The 20,180-nt window shown below is 34.7% G+C and overlaps 1 protein-coding gene across 2 annotated transcripts in view; it reads right to left on the bottom strand.

The window, feature by feature from the left end:
- SNX7 (sorting nexin 7) overlaps nt 1–20,180 on the bottom strand; it is a 94,097-nt gene that overhangs the window by 56,409 nt on the left and 17,508 nt on the right. For both annotated transcript variants that reach the window (XM_055340750.1, XM_055340749.1), the window contains exons 2-6: nt 13,633–13,815; nt 8,111–8,221; nt 7,604–7,768; nt 5,558–5,756; nt 308–507 (exon numbers count right to left, since the gene is read on the bottom strand). In XM_055340750.1, the coding sequence (XP_055196725.1) occupies nt 308–507; nt 5,558–5,756; nt 7,604–7,768; nt 8,111–8,221; nt 13,633–13,815 (858 nt within the window). The remainder of the gene's footprint in view (nt 1–307; nt 508–5,557; nt 5,757–7,603; nt 7,769–8,110; nt 8,222–13,632; nt 13,816–20,180) is intronic.

Here is a 20,180-nt window from a genome sequence, read left to right as displayed (position 1 = left end):
GCACTAAAAATTTTTAAAATACAATTTTAAAAGCTTAGAAAAACGTATCATGTTGTCTTCGTAAATCCTGACTGAGGATGTTTCAAATGTCTGTGTTATACGTCACTGTTGCTTTGTCTTTTACTCACATATTCTTCTACTCATTAATTCATTTATATAGTGAACAAATATTTATGGAGCATCTGTATGCAAAGCATTCTGCTAGGACAGGAGAATAGTGGTGAAAAAAAAAACAAATAGAAACTGCCTTTGTAAAACTTATAAACAGGTCAGGGACTAAGGTAAAAGTATAATGAGGCATTCTTACCATTAACATTTCACTATAAAGTACATACTCATGTACTACAGGAAGCAGGGACTCTGAGAGTCCAGACATCCGCTTCTCAGTGGCCTTACAACATTTGTCAATGCAGCTGGCAACCCCCTTTAGAGTATCAACCAGATCTTCTTCTGATGCTGACCACAGAATGTGAATCGGGCCATATTCTTTCATTTCATCAGAATATTCTAAAAACAAAAATTAAGTTTTTCAATTTATAGAAGTTTTACAAATCCCTATATTAAAGACAGTAAGGAAGTTTTACAAATCCCTTTATTAAAGACCTTATTTTTCTCACTGTGCTTATGTTCTTCTAAATGAACATAAGTAGATGGATATCATCTTTGATTAAATTAAACAGTCATTCTAATCTACTTAGGTCAGTTCTCGAATGACTGTCCAAGAGTAATCAGTAAAAGCATCCCTTTTCATTTCTGAAAGTATCCTGGATTGAAATATAAATTATACAGGACCACCGTATCTATCATGGGCCTCTGCCTACCAAATAAACTACACCTCAGTGTCTCATAGACAGTATTACCTAAACAAACTAATCTTCTTTTGAATACATATCCTAACAGTAAGTTTAACAGTAAGTTTTTCCAGTGATCTAAGCAAAAAGTCTGGTTATCATCCTATACACAAACTTTGCAGAGCCATTCGATCACCAAATCTAATATTTCTTAATGTCTATCTATCCATCCACCCATCCATCCATCCATCCATCCACCTATCTGTTCTTGCTTCCACTGTTGTCAGCTCATGAGCATCTGTAACTTTAGAAATTAGAAAGTTCTCTATGATCAGTTTCTACATTGTCTCTCCAAGTCCAACTCTTGAGATTCTCTCCCAAAGATATTTTAATTCAGCCAAAATAATTACTCATTCATGAATATCTCATGATTTCTCCTCAAATATTACACATATCCCTTTGCCTTGCCCACTGCCATTTCTACCATCTGACAAACTACTTCTAAACTTTTAAATCCTGCCACAAATAAATTCCTTCAGATTCTGCTTCAGAAAATTTGTAGATGCTTTGTCCTCAATGAGCCGATCATAATTTTATACTTCTATTAAAGCCTATCATAATTTTATGCTTGTAATATCCCATTCTATCATAATTGCTTGTATAAATCTTATGTTCCTAGGCCATATGCTCCTTAAAACAGGGGCTGAGTCTCATTATTTTCTTTCATCTCAAAGCCTGATACATACTGTGTTCAATAAATATTTTCAATTAGTGAAAGAATGAACAACAAAAGATTATTCAGTGCTTGATAAGCCATTAATTCAAAAATTTGGAGTCCATTTTAAAATCTGATTATTTTTACATTTTTCCTTTTATTTTATCATCTTTCAATGATAGCTTTTTATGGTAGAGAATGTATAATCAGTGAGTGATTTTTTTTGTCTAGTATCCATTAAATACAATGAAATTCCCTATATTTTATCATTTTACTGCTCATTAGGATTAGATTAAATATGTCATATTACTCTGAATTAAATCATTAAAATATCAAAAGTTTGATCAAGTGAACTGAAAAATATTTTTAAGAATTTAAAAATAATGAAAATATTAGCTGTCACTGAATAAAGTTATTAGGCCTCATGACCACTAGAGCCTTTGCAATTGCACCCTCCTGATCTAGGCCTATCCTTTGTTTTAAATAATGGCCATACTACACTAATATTTCTGGCAAAGAAAAATGTTCTCCTTTATCTCTTTTTCTCAAATTTTGTGTACATCAGTATCATTATACCTCTGCAACATTTATCTTTATAGAGAGAGCTTCCCTAAAATTCTCCACTGTGCTTATACAGCACTCAGATCACATTTGTAAGCAAACACTTAATGAGTCGCACTGTGATTTATTAATATACCTGTTTCCCCAACTAGACTCAGTGAGCTCAAGGAAAGGTACCATTCTATTCCTCCTTTAACCTCCAGCACAGAGAAGCAGCGCAGCATGTTGTAAATACAAATATGGCAAATAAACGGAACACAAAATAAAACAAAATCAAAGAAAAAACTTGAATAATTTTTTTTAAGATTTTATTTATTTATTTGAGAGAGAGAGTGAGTTCGAGCAGGGGGAGGGGCAGAGAGGGAGGGCGAGGCAGACTGCCTGCTGAGCAGGAAGCTAGACCCAGCTGGATCGTAGGGCCCTGAGACCATGACCTGATCTGAAGGCAGACACTTAACCAACTGAGCCAGCCAGGCATCCCAAAACTTGAATAAAATTTTTTAAGAAGAGAAACCCTAGCTATGATCACCAAAGTTTCATGATTTGGGTATGAATAAAATGCCCTATATAGCTTAGGCTCTGAAGGCTACAAAAGACAACACTCATCATTTTGAATAAAATTTGGTAAGTGGGCTTCACATTGGAAAGACTAAGAAATCCCTCAAGTTTGGGTCAGTGGCAATCACTCCCTGAAAATTAGAACTCAAATTTATAAAGTCTACCATAAAATCCAGTTTTCCCTCTGAACAATTCAGAAACTTTAGAGTATACCAATGATTTAAAAACTGTTCCCTAAAAAAAATAAATAAAAATTGTTCCCTCGCACCAGCAAATGTGAAGCAGCATATTGATATTTTACAAAACTCCTACATCTCAAGAATTTCCAGGGGCTTCTCTGACTTGCTATCCCACTTAACTAGGCATCAAGAATATACTTAACAGAATTGGAATCATGGAATCCAGTTAAAACAATTAGCCTCTTGAGAATAAGAAAAAAGACAAATGGTAAATAACAAGGACAGACCACGAAGTCTTAAAAAAATTATTAAACTACATTTAGTTACCACAATGACATCATCAAGTATCAATGCACGGGAAAAAAAAGATAAAGGGAAACGTACACTCAGCTATAACAATTTCTTCTGTTTTTTTAATAACCAATTGATTCTTGATAAAGCAAATTTTCCTACCACCAAATGATATGTTAACTCATTGATTTTTTCAATCATTGAACAGGTTTTAGTTGAGTACCTACTATGTGCGAACTACATGAAGATACTAGAAATAAAACAAATCTTTTCCCTTTTGGTACTGATGGAATTTGCTGTTTAATGGGGGATCAAAAAAAACTAAAAAATAAGCCATCAATGTAGATACTTAAAGTAGTTCATCTCTCAAACCAATTTATAATAGAAGATAATAAATAAATTGACTTGACTTAGCCACTTATTTTTAATGTAGTTAAATGCAATTAGAGAATTACCAAAAAGTCATTATGGAATCAGAAAAAAATCATCATGGAATAAAATGTAACTTATAAACCATAAAAAAAAATAAAGAAAGAAAAGAAAACTGAAAAAGGAAATGGTGACTGCAAATAAAAAGACAGACCTAATTTCCAGTATATAAATCTCTCTGCCATGCTGGGACAGGCCTAATGCAGAGTACTGGGTCCAAAAATATTACCAGAAAATGTGGAAACCCTATTTTCTGAAACATCACTGGATTTTTTTTTTTTTAGATATTTATTTATTTGAGAGAGAGAGAGAGAGAGAGCACCAGAGAGCAAGAGAGCACAAGTGGGGAGGGAGGAAGAAGGAAGAGGAGGTGGAGGGAGAGAGGGAAGCAGACTCCCCGCTGAGCAGGGAGCCCGAATCAGGGAGCCCAAGTGGGGCTTGATCCCAGGACCCTGGGATCACGACCTGAGCCAAAGGCAGACGCTTAACCCAGTAAGCCACCCAGAAAACCCCACTTTGATTTTAGGCTATGATCCATGTTATACATTTGAGACTAACTTTATACAACTCTTCTCAAAATCTGAAGCTCAGGGCTTGAGCTGCCACTAATAGTTATTTAAATGAGAACAAGAAGAGCTAGTGATTAACTAAAGCAAATGGGAACTGACCATAACTACCTTCAAAATCATACAGAAAAAAAAAAAGAAAAAAATCATATAGAAATAAAAAATTTTCTCAATAGGTCTGGTCAAAAGCCATACTTGAAGGTGAAATTCTAACTTGATGTTATGTGGTTCCTCATGTAAGGAGCTTAGAAGTCACTGCTCAATGTTAACAAGGAAAATGCTGAATAGACTGAAAAATAAATAACTTCTCTTGATTCTCTAAGACAGAAAAGGCCACAAGACAAACCACTGCTCTCAAGATTGGAAAGACAGATGAAAACAAGGAGTCGTGGGTTACCAGGTATATGCTAAAGACCAAAAGAAACCACCTCTAGCCACCCACTGCTGGGGTAGGGAGACTGGAACTGTAATTGAGGAACTGCTGGAGGCTCAGTGTGGACATCTTTAAGAGTTATAAACTTCAGGAGGACCCAGTCATGAGGGCCCCCCTCCACAATATTGTTGTTACTCCAAGGAGATCAACTAGGTTCCCACAGTAAATACTGAATAAAAATTACTCCTGCTTCTTGCAGAGGGAAATGAACCATCTTTAAATAGCCAGAGCACTCTGTTCTTTTTTTTTTTCTTGTATTTATTTTTTCTTTTCTTTTTATTATTTATTTATTTATATTTGCACTTTATTCATTTATCTATTAATTATTTTTGGACTCCATTCTTCTTAACAAAGGCCTGCCCTCAGAGAAAACTAGTTAACCAGAGCATAACCTGCTCAGGGATCATCAGAGCCTACCTGACCTGGAGCAAGGGAAATACTCAACTCTAGTCCACTCTGGCCATTCTGTCCCAACTAAGTAGGGAGGGAAAAACTGAGAAACTCTTGTGCAGTTCACATTCCACAGGCACTGGCTCACTAAAAGATTAAGACTTAATCACAAAATTATAGAACCGTTCAGGTGTAACAATTTTTTCTGTATTTAAAACTATAGAGTCTTTCTCCTCTGCAGTATCTTACCACGTTACTAAAGGCAGGTTAATAGCAGTTCCTTTTACCCGGGATCATGTCTGACTATTAAGAAAAAATCACAAGGCATAATAAAAAGCAAAAAAGATAATTTAAAGAGACAGAGCAAGCATCATAATCAGACATGGCAGGGACCTTGAAATGATCAGACCCGGAATCTAAAGCAACAATGATTAATATGCTAAGGGCTCTAATAGATAAAGTAAATGGGATGCAAGAACAGATGTGGGTAGTAAGCAGAGACACAGAAATCTCTGAGAAAGAACCAAATCAGAGAAAGAACCAAAAAGAAATACTAACTTAACATTGCTTTACTACACTAGCAAATGTGAAGAACCATCAGAAATTGAACAACTTTGTAATCACATTCCAGTGATTCTACATACCCCTTTCTTCCTTGTAAATTCTCTGAGATATTTTATCTATCAAATTTATTTTCTGGCTAAATATTTCAATAAAGTTATTCATTTCCATGAACTCCTCTGGGCGGCTTTTCACCCCTCTCATTGACATTGCAACAGCTCTGACTGTCTGCCCCATCCTGCTGAGTAATCCAGGCCCTTGCTTCTTGTGCGAAGAGAGTTCCTAGAAACAAACAGACAGACAAACAAATGAAATATTTGTGGCAAAGCAAATATTCCAATATTCCCAACAAAAGGAAATCCAATTGGAAGGATAAAGAATATAAAAATGTTTCATATATACTTTATGTAGTTTGAAGCAGGTGAGTTATATTAGGGTACAGTTCTTTCTCTAAGTGTATCTTCTTGATAATATTCCTTTTCAAAGTACTTGTGTTAAACATGTATACATGTTTCCTCTCAACATGGATCTTTTAAAGAACAAGGTTTAACAGAGGAGATCATGCTTAAGGAGATATTGGAGAAGATAAGAGGATAATATGAGATGCAATCTATATTTTATAACAGGGATTTAATGGGAAAATGATTGAGAGAAGATTTCTCAGGGTCTAAACTACTCCCTAAAAAAAAAAAAAAAAAAAAAAGGGGAAAATGTCATTAATTCTTTAGTTATAATAATAGCTAACATATACTGAGAGCTTAGTATGTTCCAGGTACTATACTCCCACTTTTTAATATATAACTCACAATAAACACTATCAGGTAGGTTCTATTATTATCTTCATTTTACAGAAGAAAATACAAGCATAGGAAGGTTAAGGAGCTTGCTCAAAGTCCAAAAGTAATTAAGTGGTAGATAAGATTCAGTCTGACTCCAGAGGCTTCACTGCTAAGCACTAACTAGCTTTGTCTTCATAATGTTTCTACAGTAGTTTGTAAGTATATACTCCCTGAGCACAGCTCTTTAATCAACTGAAGTGGGTAAACTGTGACACTAACTCTACTGGCTGGCTGCCTGTAGAGAAAGATTTTTAAGAATATATGTAGTGAGTGCTGTTTCATAGTTAACCTGAGAGGGAGGGCTACCAACTTGCAAAATAGAAGTACTGAAATAAAAGGATACATCACACAAAAGTAACCCTTTAGAAGTATGGCATATTAAAAAAGAACACCAAGAAGGCCAAGGGATTCTGGTGATGGTTATAACACTTGTTGAAACATAGGTTTAGGATCAAATAACCGTTGACCAAATAAAAGGTTACCCACAAGAAAAAAAAATCTATAAATAATAATGCTGACTACCAAATCTACAGATAAAAATAGTATTATGTATTATTTTCCCAAATATTAAATACTATCTTTATCCAGATTTTCTTTCTGAAGGCCTTACACAAAATAATACATATAAAGTAAACTTGTTTATCTCCAGTATGATTTTTTGTGCATATAACAACAGATGTCACCTTTGACCAGGTAACACATACATCTATCCAGGAATGCTAAAGCATCACTTGATAGAGTAAACATTATCAAAAAGCACAAGTCACAAATGGCAAGCTATTACCGCAGATGTGACTACAGAGAATGTTTCTGACAACTTCTAAGGTTCTGGAGTCAGGCCACAAATTCATTTCACGTAAGTCTCAAAGGGCTTCCAAATGGCAGTGCTATCTGTCAAGACTGAGATGAACTACATTCTAGCCTATATCACTTTGGCAAGAACTGAGCTAGAAAACCCAATATTGGTCAGCAATTACTTAATATTGACCATTTGCCCTAATTTCCTATTCAGTATTAGCTATATATGCAAGGGGTATACTGACCATAAAAAAAAATTTGGCTACCAAGAGAAATATAAATATGTGTATGCGAGGAAGATAGATGTCTGTGATGTTTACATGTAGATTTGACACAGGGTTAAATCTGAAGGATATCTCTCCAGTGTCTGATATTCCATTGTAATTCAGGGATGCTGCTGCCTGATTTATAAAGGTAAACAAGAGGAAGCGTACAACCTACTATACATAAAGACACTAAAGGATTATATGAGTGTAAATCAAAATTCTTTACCCAAGCTTGTGCAGTAAGAAACACTTTGAAGTCTTCATTAAATGTTAAAGTTGGATGATCAGCAATTCGGTTCAGGAATTTATGCAATGCCTTCCTGCGTGTCTCGATGAAGTCATCATTAAAGCGTTCCACCATTCCTTTCACAATAAACTTCTCAGGCAATGGCTGAAGCAAAAAAATTTTAAAAGGTTAACTGAGCATCATGTGGCATGGGATTATAAGGAATTCTATACTCTTCTTTTTTGGAAGGCTATTCGAACATGTGATCGTTTCTTATAAAAGTAATTCTTCAAGATTCACAATGCCAGAACCAAAACCTGCAAAATCTTAACATATTAGAATAGTTTAGAAAAACAAATCTGTACACAGATTGAATGTTTAAGAGCAAATGTTTCTAAGATCAATGAGTTACACTGATTTTAAAGGTCTGACATTAGGTGTTAGGCATTCTAATGATTCACAAGACAAAATGGCAGCCACTTTATGAAAAAAAAAAAGTACACTTACTGGAATAATCAGAGTAGGGTGTGCTTCTTCAAGTTTTCCTTTCAACCAAAGGAAATCTTGATAACGTCTCCTAACTTCAAATTCACTGGAGTCAAATTCCCCACGAGATGTCTGAAGAAAGTAGGAGAAAATAACAGCACACGCAATATAAGACAGAAGACATTTGCCTCATGTTATTTTAGACATTCTGAAATAAATGGGTCTCTAAGAAAAATTAACAAATTCTAATTATTCAGTGTTTGTCAGCCTGTACTTTTTTTTGCAGTCATCAATTCATGTAGCAGATGAAACAAAGCAAACTTTCCAGTATTTCCAGAAAGAAAGCAAACATCATGCTCAAATTTAAAATCCAAACTGAAAAATCTGTCTTAGAGCAGCCATCTGCCTTCCACAAGATTTTAACTACGATTATATTTGGCATGACTTTCTTGCTAACAAGAAAGTGTGTTCTGAATTTAGGTTTCAAATATATTTTTCTCAAGATGATTAGAATTCAGAATTTGAGGAAAGTCCTATTTTTGTAATTTGGAAAATAACCTGAATATAACTGAGAAAAAATGTTTTCCTGGAATTTGCTCAAATGAATTGCTTTGGTAAAATTTGCTTTCAGTATATGAAAATTCTAACATTTTACAGAGTGATTTTACCACTGTTTAAAAATGTTATTAATGAAGATTTGATGTGAAAAGAAAATCTTCCTGTCATTTCTCAAGGGATTTTGAGTTATATGCCTAAACTCCTAAAAATTAAGCAAATAAATTAAAATATCTATTCTCAACAAACCAAAAATCTATGCCAACACATATGACAAGAAGAACATGGGTACAATATCAACCTCACTTCCATTGCCCGAATCCCAAGACAAATAAAAGAACATTATTTAATGCACACTCACTCTCACCAATATCTCATTAACTAAATTTTTGCATATTAAAAATTATACACACTAATATTAAGGTTGAAAGTTTCCTGGAGGAATAATGCTGGAATAACACATTGCATGCATATTTTACACTCACCAGAAATATCACTCACCCACACAGATGAATGCAATTGTAAAATGAAGAAGTTCGAGTCGTAGATGCAATCTTAATTGTCATGAAATAAGGTTCACAAAAGTTATACTTTCTAAGGTTTATTTTTTAAAAAACAAATGTGTAGAATATCATACAATATATTTTATCAAAACATTTCATTTTTAGTGGGAAAAAGTAGAGGTAAATGAGATGCAAAAGTCTAAGGAACACAAAACACTATGAAATCTTAACTATGGGTACAAGTTACGGAAATGGTAAAAATAGGAAAACTAAATCTAGTAGAAACACAGTTTAACAACATATATACGAGTTGGTATGTGTACATATATATGCAAATACACACATATGCATACATATATATGCACACAAAACATGGTTTATAGTCACTCATTAAAAAATACTTATTGAACACCTTCTTGTACCAGGCACATATGCATAGGTTTACTACCAATTTCCAAAAATATAAGTTGGCATAACCAATACTAAAATACCCCAAAATTGGGCAGTGAAGAGCTTTGTGTGTCCTCAAGAATTTTCAACACTTTAAGTAAACATAGAACAATCTGATATAAATTCTGGCAAGAGGAAGATGTAAAATCAAGTCAAATAATTGGTTGATTCTGTACCCATCACTCAGTCATTGACTTAGAAGGGTTTTCTAACATACTGCAATACCAGAGGAAGAAAACAGAAGATGAGTACTAGTTTCAAAAACAGTGTGTTCGTTCATGCTACTTTAAGAATTAATTCTATTGCCAAAGAGTTATAAGACTAAGATATGGTAAGGAAAACAAGTATTATTAACTAGGTTCAGATCATGATTAATTTCCCAACAGCAGGGACAAAATCATTGTCCCACCTAAAGTGGCCAATTTTGATCATTAGAAGATAGACAGAAGCTTCCAACTACAGGAATAACATGGTTTGATGACAGATCTCCAACTTAGAACTGGTGTTCCAAAAAGTTATTTTGAAGCACAAATAATGCTTCTAATATAGAATACAGTTTTCCATGGAAGCCATATTGTAAATGGTGTTTAATCTTTCATGTCTGACCATAAAAAGTTGGGTACTTGAAGTTGAGGACTAAACTAACTCATGAGATCCATACCTCAAAATGTACTCATTCAACAAGCAGTGACCTTTGGTCAAGGGTAGTGACTCTGGGCTTTAAGGATTTAGAAAATTGTATCTGAGGGGGAAGGAACCTTAGGATCAGGAATATACTTTAACCCCTACTCCACACTGGCAGGCATCTAGGAGTCTATCTTCATAATGAGGATGTGAGAGGGAAGATCCCTGTTACATCTCTTCACTCTTGTTTCTGTATGTGTTAAAGGAAGTCACATCTCTTCATCTCCAAAAGAGAAAGTACTTCTTTAGAGCAATCACTTCACATATTCTAACCTGGAGATTAAAGGGTAATTTCCCACAAGAACAAGAGATCCTTGGAACATGGGCTTCCTGACACTTATAATTATTTACAGCCACGTCATTCTTAAGTATTCCTAAGTAGGATATTGTCAGTGTACATATGTGCACACGTATATGTGCATTTACCCTTATAATATTTTTTAAAAGATTTTACTTATTTATTCATGAGAGACACACAGAGAGAGGCAGAGACACAGACAGAGGGAGAATCAGGCTCCCTGTGGGTTGCCTGATGCAGGACTCAATCCCAGGACTCTGGGATCACGCCCTGAGCCAAAAGCAAATGCTCAACCACCGAGCCATCCAGGTGTCCCTACTGTTATAATCTTAATGCCTATAACTATAAATTTTCATAAAACTAAAACTCAGGGAAACCACTTCTGAACCTCTAAATGAAATGGGGTGCCCATGCTCATAAAATGCTGTATTTTTCTCGCAAAGCATTTGTGACTATAATTAAATAGTTAAGCATGTAATTGTATAATATCCATCACCCGTCCTAGGCTGAAAGCTCCATGAAGGCAGAGAGTATGTCTGTCTTGATTGCTGGTGAAGTCTCAAAATACAAGCACACTACCTGGGATGTAATGGCACTCAACAAAACTTCACTGAATATAGGAAAAAGTGAATAAATGATAATAAGTGAATAGTAAAGACTCTATTTGATAACAAAATATATATCTACCAAATGTTTATACATTTGTATCTGTAATACATATTTTAGTATATATATAGTTATAGTCTATATACTAGGATGTAGTAAAAATAATCAGAAGTAGAACAAAAAGACTTGTATAATAGTCTATTTCATAATAGTGAAATGAAAGATAGTTTGACATAACCATGTAGAGATGCACCAAAGTATAAGAGAAAACACATATCATGTGAAAGTAAATGGTCTGGATTTAAAACCCAGCTCAGGTAATCATTATGGTAGGTAACCTCTGGCACGTTACTGAGTTTCGGTGTCCTCATGCACAAAATGGGGGTAACTCCTAACATCTAGGTCCTAGGATCACTGTTAAGCTTTAAATAAGTTAATACGTATAAAGTGGTTAGAACATTGCTTTGCACAAAGTAATCACACAATAAATGTTACTACTGTAATATTATCACTATTACTACTACTATAAGAGCAGTATACTTAAAGTATAATGTATATATGGATAACTCATCAGAATTATATGTCTGTGATTAGAGTAAAATTCACAGGGTGGCTTATAAAAAAAAGTGTCTTTCTAAGTGAAACAAATAATTTTTTTGGGAAAATAATTCAGTTGCACAAATTCTTTGCTAGGAAGGATGATGACAATGGATGCTTATAATTAAAATAGTAATACCAGGAGAAATCTGGTTCGATTCTTAACAGAATGTCTGTATAAACACATGAAATATTCACATAGACCCTACAAGGATAGTACTGTTATCTTATTTACAACTGAGGAAACTAAGCATAGAGAGGTTAATTAAATTGCCTAAGACACATACCAAGAAAGAGGAGTAATCAAGATTCAATCCCATGCTATCTTGCTCAACAGTCTCTTGATATGAGTATGATACCATAAATTTCTTCACTCATCCATTCACCAAAAAGTGAAACTGCTTATTTATTATATCCTCTGTGTTTAGAAATATGGATAACTTAAGATACAATTACCTTCCTTGTGAAGCTCACAGACTTGTTAGGAATAAATACCAATAAATACATATTATCTACTCACAGATAGGCAAATACTGAAAATTCATTATGTGCCAGGCATTTTGCTGAGTGTTTTATATTGATTACCAATCCTAAATTGATTCTTACAGCAACTCTACAGAACCAGGTTCGATGATCATTTCCGTGTTATAGATTTAAAAAGAAAAAAAGACTCAAAGACTTAGAAGAATTAAATATAGGCCTTTAATTTCCTTGCTATACTGATTCTGATGCTTTATATTCTTTAAGACTTCAATTAGAACATGTGAAAACAGAAGAAAGAAAAAAGACTTTCAGCCTGTAGGTGCAGGGGGCAGGGGCTAGGCAGGCATCATTTTTAGTTATGGAAAAGTAAACAGTAGTTCTTCTGTCTAGAAGAGGAAGGACAGACATAGCAAACAAGAAAAAGTATATGCAAAGTCATGAGTATTCAGATAACAAAGATCAGTGGAGAGCAGGGTATTGAAATGAGCAGGAGATAATAAGTCTTATACAGTAAGCTGGCATCAGACTGAAAAGTTCCTTATATGTCATTCCAAGGAATTTGCACTTTGTTCTATAAGAGATGAGGAACCAAGGAAGGATTTTAAGAATCTGAGTGAACAGATCAGATACGTGTTTTTTAATGAAACATAACTAGCAGCAAAGGTGAAATTTGCACTGGAAGAAGTGATTACAGGAAGATGGTCTAAAACCTTTTCATCTACACAAAAGATGTACTACAAAGATTAGGGTGAGGCTTCATAAAGAAAATATTATAACATGAATATAATTCTTAAAAGCTGTTGTTACATAAAGGATTTTTTTAAAAAACAGTTATACTATTTGGTTATTTTACTTTGATAGTCTTGTCCTAGGATTAAGGAGAATTGGGTTCTAGATTTACTCTTCCTTTGAGTTACTGGACAACTAACGATATCTTACAAAGCAGCCACTTGCTTTTACTTGGAAAACAAATGAAATTATATTTTGTAATCTTTAAAGAAGTGCTACAACAAAGTATTGTATCATGTTTTTAACTAGTTGTCTTTATTAATAAACTGAGGTGAGGCTCTTCTTTTCCAAAGATATTTCTTTATAATTTTTGAAACTAAAACCGAAATGTTCATATTTCAAGATGCACAACTGCTAAAAAGAAAAAAGAAATGAGTGACTGCTGTAATTTGAATTTCACTGATTTCATACAGAAGAGGTTAAGGGTAGATCAGATGCAATGTCTTACCCAAAATGGTTGGAAAAAAATAAGTCAATTCAGCTAAGATTCTCTACTGTTGAGAGTCATAGCAAACAAAAAGTACTTGCAAAAGTTCAGAAAATAACTTTATTCAAGAAAGTATTCACTAAAAATTTACCTTAGTAATAATCCTGTAAGTAATGAAAGTTTCAATTGTAGTAACATGGCTTTCAGGTTCATCAACTGTAATGAAGAGATCTTTCAAATCTGGTTCATCTTCAAATTTGACTTGGTTTATCATCGACAGAGGAGATGTTGGCATCATAGGGCTGAAGGAATTCATGTCCATCAATGAGGCATCCTAAGGAATAAACCACATTCAAAACTTAACATCTATAAAACTAAGTTTTAAATCCTCTTTTTCTTAGTAACTATGAATACTAATGAAATATGTCAAGAACAAAAGGGATGATTGGACTCCTAGTTAAATATGGCATGCTGAACATGTATTTTTATCTGTTTCCTCTTAAAATCCCACTTTAAAAATGACAGAAAAGAAACTAACAAAGTAAAGTAAAACAAGACAAAAAAGGCATAAAAAGCCATAAACCCTCAAGGTAATAAAGGAGAGAGAGAGAGAGAGAGGCGCTAAGCAAACAAAAGCAACTACTCTTTGGAAACTGGAAATCTGATTGTTGAGGGATCACTGAAATAGCAGAGCAGAGAAAGCTGAACAGTAAACCTAGGAGATGATGGTAAACTTAGAAAGCATGAAAGAATCTAAGAGAGACTTAAGGGTTACAGGCACCACAAACCTGTGGACACACAGAGTGATGGTAGAGCTAAAACCAGAGGATTGGTTGAAAAGCTAAAAAACAAACAAAAAAAGAAAGAGTACCTCAGATTCCCTCACCTACCCCATGTCATCAGTCACATTTCTTCCCCAATTTTGCTGAAAACTCTAAGTTTACTTTCTCTATTGTCTCTGAACTCAAGGGTGCCAGGCAGAGTGGAGGAAGAGATAGCAAGGAAAAGTCCTATAGACTAGATGGGAAGATAGCCAGCCCTCTTCCCTCATCTGGCCCCAAGGATGCTGGCAGCAAGGTGCGAAATTCCACGTAGTGATCCGAGGGTTCCACTCTTACCTCACCGTTCTGAGAAAAAATTAAGAGTTGCAGTCTCTGAATGAATTAGCCAGGTCTCTGCATAATCACTCTGCGGTGAAGCCCCTATCATATGTGCTGAATATCTACTCCACTTTTTATTGCCTGATGTAGGAGCTACTAAATATCTAAAATAAGTGGAAAGCCTCTGATGTGAAAGACTCACAAACACAAGACAGGAAGCAGTTAGAGAACAGAATGGTTACAAAAAATAGATGAAATCATCAGAGATAAGCATGATATCTAATTCATGAATAGAAACAGGAGTTATATTCTTTTTAAAAAATCAGAGAACAGCAGCAAGACAATAAAAAAGGAGGCTCATGAAAATTGAAATATGTTAATAAGATAACTCAACAGGAAGTTTGAAAGCTAGAACTCAAGAACTAAGCTGAATTAAAAGAAGAAGAGATAGAAAAGGAGAAGGAAGTGTTTTTAGAAATTAAAAGATCCAGGCAGGCAGTGCCTTAATAAAACGGATTCCATAAAATGAAGAAGGAAAATGTACTTTAAACTGAAATGTTTCCAGGTTGCTAGGGCTTCTCCTGCCTCCTCAAAATGAATGGGGCAGTTGTGGGGTGGGATATGCTCCTGCAACCCTCCATTACTATGACATTTCATAATAGAGGTCAGCTTCCAGAGAGAATAAAAACAGTTAAAATACAACAGGAATCTCAGGAATCAGAATGGCCTCAGATTTCTCAATGGTAACACAGAAAACTAAATGACAGTAAAATATCTTCCAGATTTTGAGAGGAGACTATCTTCTACCTAGGACTCTATATAGCCAGGCAAACTGTCATTCAAATATACATGTCAATTAAAGCCATTTCAGATATATAAAAGACTTCAAAAACTGTTTTACCCATGTACCCATTCTTTGGAAGCTTCTTTAATTTTCCAAAATAAGGCATATAGCAAGAAGAAACAATCTAGGGGCACCTGGGTCGGTCAGTCAGTTGAGTGTTCGACTCTTGGTTTCGGCTCAGGTCATGATCTCAGGGTTGTGGGATGAAGCCCAGCAGAGGGCTCACACTCAGCAGGGAGTCTGCTTGAGATTCTCTCTCTCCCTCTGCTCCTCCCTGCCCTTCAAAATAAATAAATAAATCTTTAAAAAAAAAGAAGAGGAAGAAATAGGATCTAAAAACAGCAGATTCAACAGAAAAGAGAACCAGAGGAAATTCTTTGAATGACTGTGAAGAAATGTTTCAGGTTAACAGCTTTGCAGCAGAACCAGAGAACAACCTATACAGACCTGGTCAGGAAGACAGAGTCATCAGGAAGGTAGGGAGGTGAATAGGGAAAAAATAATAAAGGAAGAGAGGGAGGAAGGAAGGACGGATAGAAGGAAAGACAGACACAGGGGAGTATGAACGGAAAAAGGAAGAACAAGAGAAGAAAGGAAGAAAAAGGAAGGACGGAGAAAGACTAAGAGGAAGAGAGAGGGAAAGAAAGAGAAGAAAGAGAAGAAAGAGAAGAAAGAGAGAAAGAAAGAAAGAAAGAAAGAAAGAAAGAAAGAAAGAAAGAAAGAAAGAAAGAAAGAAAGAAATAGAGAAAGAAAGGGAAAGGGAGAGAGGGTTAGAGGGAGGGACGTAACAGAATACATGATATGTTTAAACATAATGAGAGGAAGCATGCCGTATAAGATTTTGTAGATGAATTGTGATGGGTGCAGAGAAAGCCAAGATGGAGAGAAGGCAAGAACAAGGGATAAAGAAGTAGAGGAAATGAATGAATAAAAGATAAATGATAAAAAATTAAAAATAAATCTAAAATAAATAAAGAATAAATGAATGATGACTCTCAAGAAAGCAAAACATATACAAGAATGAAAACATAATCATAGTTCAGTACATGGTTTGACAGTGAACAAAAACAAATAGTTCCTAATCCTGAATTTAATTAAAAATGGTGATATAATTATACTGATCAGAAGAAGAATACTGCAAATGCTTGAAAGGATGAGACAGTACTTATAAAATAGCTTCAAAAATGCAATTACTGTGATGGAAAAAAGGAAGATGAGCAACTGTTCCAGACTGAAGAAGACCCAAGAGACATAATATCTAAATATAACATGAGATCTTGAATTGGATTCCATATTAAAGGAAGAGAACCTTCATTTATTCTCTCTACACAATGTTATTGGGAAAACTAGAGAAATCTGAATACCTATTGGATAGGTATACTGTGATTAGATAGGACGGTGTCTGTGTTTTTGAAAAATATATGCAGACCTAATTAGGGGTAATAAAACATCACATCTCCAATTTATTCAACTTACACAAAGAGTGAAAGCAAAAGTTGTGAAATGGCAGTCATTGTCATTGGGAAATCGAGGTTCAAAGTATTGCAACTTTTCTCCCAGTTTGAAGTTAGTTCCAAATAACAAAGTATATTTACAGTTTTTAAAAGTCAAATAATTCTACAAATTCTACAAAGCTTAAAATAAAACAAATTAAAATTAAGAAGCAGCTTCCTCTGCTCCAGAATTGCTATTCCCAGTTCATGCTCCTCAGAAGCAAATGCAGAACTCTATTAGCTCTTTTTGTTCCTTGTTACATTTCTTATTTCAAAACAATATATGCATTGCTTTTTTTTTTCCAATTTGACATTATCTGTAGGTTTCTTACTAAGGAGAATAAAGAATATTTACTTAGTCAATTAATTATGTAAGTATAGACTCAGATTCCTATGTTATTCAGTGGGTTGTAATCCATTAATATTATAATTTATTTTGGTGTTATGTGTCCAAAACCTACCTAGTGGAACCCCCCTTAATCCTGGCACCTGTGTGTTTTTGATATGTCTTCATTATTCCTTGAGCACTTTATATAAAAACTTGACATAAGATGTTTCAGGTTTATATTTTCCCTGACCCAGCTATGGAATCAGACATCTCTCCAAGGAGTTCTGGTTCCTTTTGGAGGAAATTGGAATTTGGAAACCAAGATGTGAATGACACAAGAAATATATGTATAATACACACACACACACACACACACACACACACACACACTCATCTGGATCTATTTATCTATATATGTACATATTAAATACCATGAGTTCAGACCGATACCTCCAATTACATTTTGACACCATCTGACCTTTCCCACCTTACCTCTTCCCATATTTGTAACTCTTTTCTCCAGCAGAAAAGAAGCCTGGATCCCACTATCCTAAAGATATTTACAAATATGGTCAATCCTCCTACACCTATCAATCTCCCAACCAGGCCAGCTGTCTCCTCAGACCCGACCACATAAGCAACGGCAGTCTTATCTCTTTCACAACCACACTGGATCCCTCCCCAGCCCCAATCCCTCTGGCTACTTCCTTGGACACACTGGTTATTTCCTCAGGCATCTTCAATAGTTTGTTTTTTAAAAAGGGAAGAGAAAGGCTGCATGTTATTTTTTTTAATAAAAGTTTTTAAATGAAACAAAAGGATAATATGCAGTAAAATTTTAAATACAAGTAATGTGTTATTCATATGCACAGATAAAACAGTTTCAATATGACATTTATTTTTTCAGTAGTAATAATGACTTATTCCCAATTCTATACTTTCTTTTAGATATCACTTTTTTCCTTCAAAATTAAGAATACAGGTGTCAGAATCAAAACTTTTGTCTGTTTGAACAGACTAAATTTAACCAAAACACTTAGAAATGAATTCTGCAACAAAGTCCATCATAACTTAGCACCCGAGTTAGTCAATACTAAATGAAAAAAAAAAAATCATTACAAAGGAGGCCCAAAACTGGGTCCCAGTCCTTTCTCTCCCACTCACTAAGCAGATAACTTGAACAATTAATTCAGCCTTTAGAGGTTAAAATGAGGATTTGGAGTTGAAAATCTGCAAAATCTCTCCCACGTGAAAGGCTAAAACAGTACAACTTCTAAATGTATTAATATAGAAAAATGTAGCAAAAACCATATATTTTAAGAAAAGGAACACTTTTGTGGTACTAAGAATGAAAAAAGATTGAAATCCTAATATGGACTTATTTTTTCCCCCAAAACAAATCAACTTAAAATCCTTTTGAAGAAGCATCAGTAATATCTGGAGTACTGTTCTCAAGGTTCTTCCCACACAAAAAGTTAGTTATGTGAACTATAATATAGCATGTGGGTAACTCCTCAATGCAGTAATACAGGAGATACTCAACACCAGTTGAAGAGAAGAACAACAATGGTTGTTTAAATTAAGAAGGTTCAGGTTATTGTGATTACAAAATGATCTGGGAAAGGAAAAAGACTTAGGCATGATTTAGCCCAAGGGACAGAAGACAGTAACAGTTGTATTAATGAAACACAAAAACAGAAACAATAAATGTCTTGCAATAAAAGTTTAGCAAAGTAAATTATGGTATATGCCTGTTGATAGGCTACAATAAATTCTATCCATATGATAGAATATAGTAAAGTGATTAAAAGTAACATTCTAGGAGTAACTTAGAAAACAGTATATTGGAAAAATGGTTACAGTATGTTATTAAAAGAAAACAACAGGATATAAAATTTGTGTATATGTGTGTGAGAGATAAAGTAGGAAAGAAAAAGTGAGAGAGAAAGGACACAAACTTATAAGCTATACCAAAAAAGTTAATAAAAGCTATTCCAGGTATTGGGATTGCTGAGGAGTTTAATATCTCCTGTGAGTTCCTGCATGTCCAAATATTCTAAAGTAAACATACGTTGAGAAAGATATTAAAATTGTTAGTGTCAACACTGTGTATAATATGTTCAAAGGCAGTAAGAACGACTGTAATAGGGATGCGTGGGTGGCTTAGCGGGTGAGAGTCTACCTTTAGCTCAGGGCATGATTTGGGGACCCAGGGGTCGAATCCGGAGTCCTTCCCCCTAAACAGGCTCCCAGCAGGGAGCTTCTCCCTCTGTCGATGTCTCTGCCTCTCTCTGTGTCTCATGAATAAATAAAATCTTAAAAAAAAAACTACTGTAATAAGTTGAAACAGGTGTCTAGGGCCAATTGGACAAAAGACCTTGGATTACTTTTTTTTTTCTTAACTCATCAAAGTTGCATAATTAAATGGGAAATTTAAAAATGTCTGGAATCACATGAAAATTGGAGAGTCAAAGTAAATTACAGAAGGCTAACACAATGGAACACTAAGGAATCATTTAAAAACGTAATTTAGAGGTTCCAAATAAATATGCAATCAGAATGTACAAAAATATCTCTCTGTATAGTATATATATTGTGTATAGCATAGCCACTTCATCACATAAAGTATCTATTTTTGCAATCCAAAGAGGATTTTCACTCTTCAGAAAAAAAGGCAAAAAGCAAAAATAGTGTTCAGCAACTGTTCCACAGCAAACCCTTAGAAAAGCGGGGTGCACCCAAGCAGTAAGAGTGGCGCCACCAGGCTCCTTCCCCCGGAACTACACTCAGCCTCGTGGCATCCAACTCTATGACTTAACTGTGCCTGTGAGCATCTGTGCCTCATCTGGATTTATTTTGTGCATCCATTAGCAAAATGTTTCCTAAGGTATCAGAAAAGCCTAAGAGAGATTGTGTTTTGGGTCTGGAAATGCT

The sequence above is a fragment of the Nyctereutes procyonoides genome, unplaced genomic scaffold, assembly GCF_905146905.1.
Source record: "Nyctereutes procyonoides isolate TBG_1078 unplaced genomic scaffold, NYPRO_anot_genome, whole genome shotgun sequence".
NCBI classification, from domain to species: domain Eukaryota; kingdom Metazoa; phylum Chordata; class Mammalia; order Carnivora; family Canidae; genus Nyctereutes; species Nyctereutes procyonoides.
The sequence above is the reverse complement of the archived record's forward strand: the minus strand, read 5'-3'. Positions and strand labels throughout refer to the sequence as shown.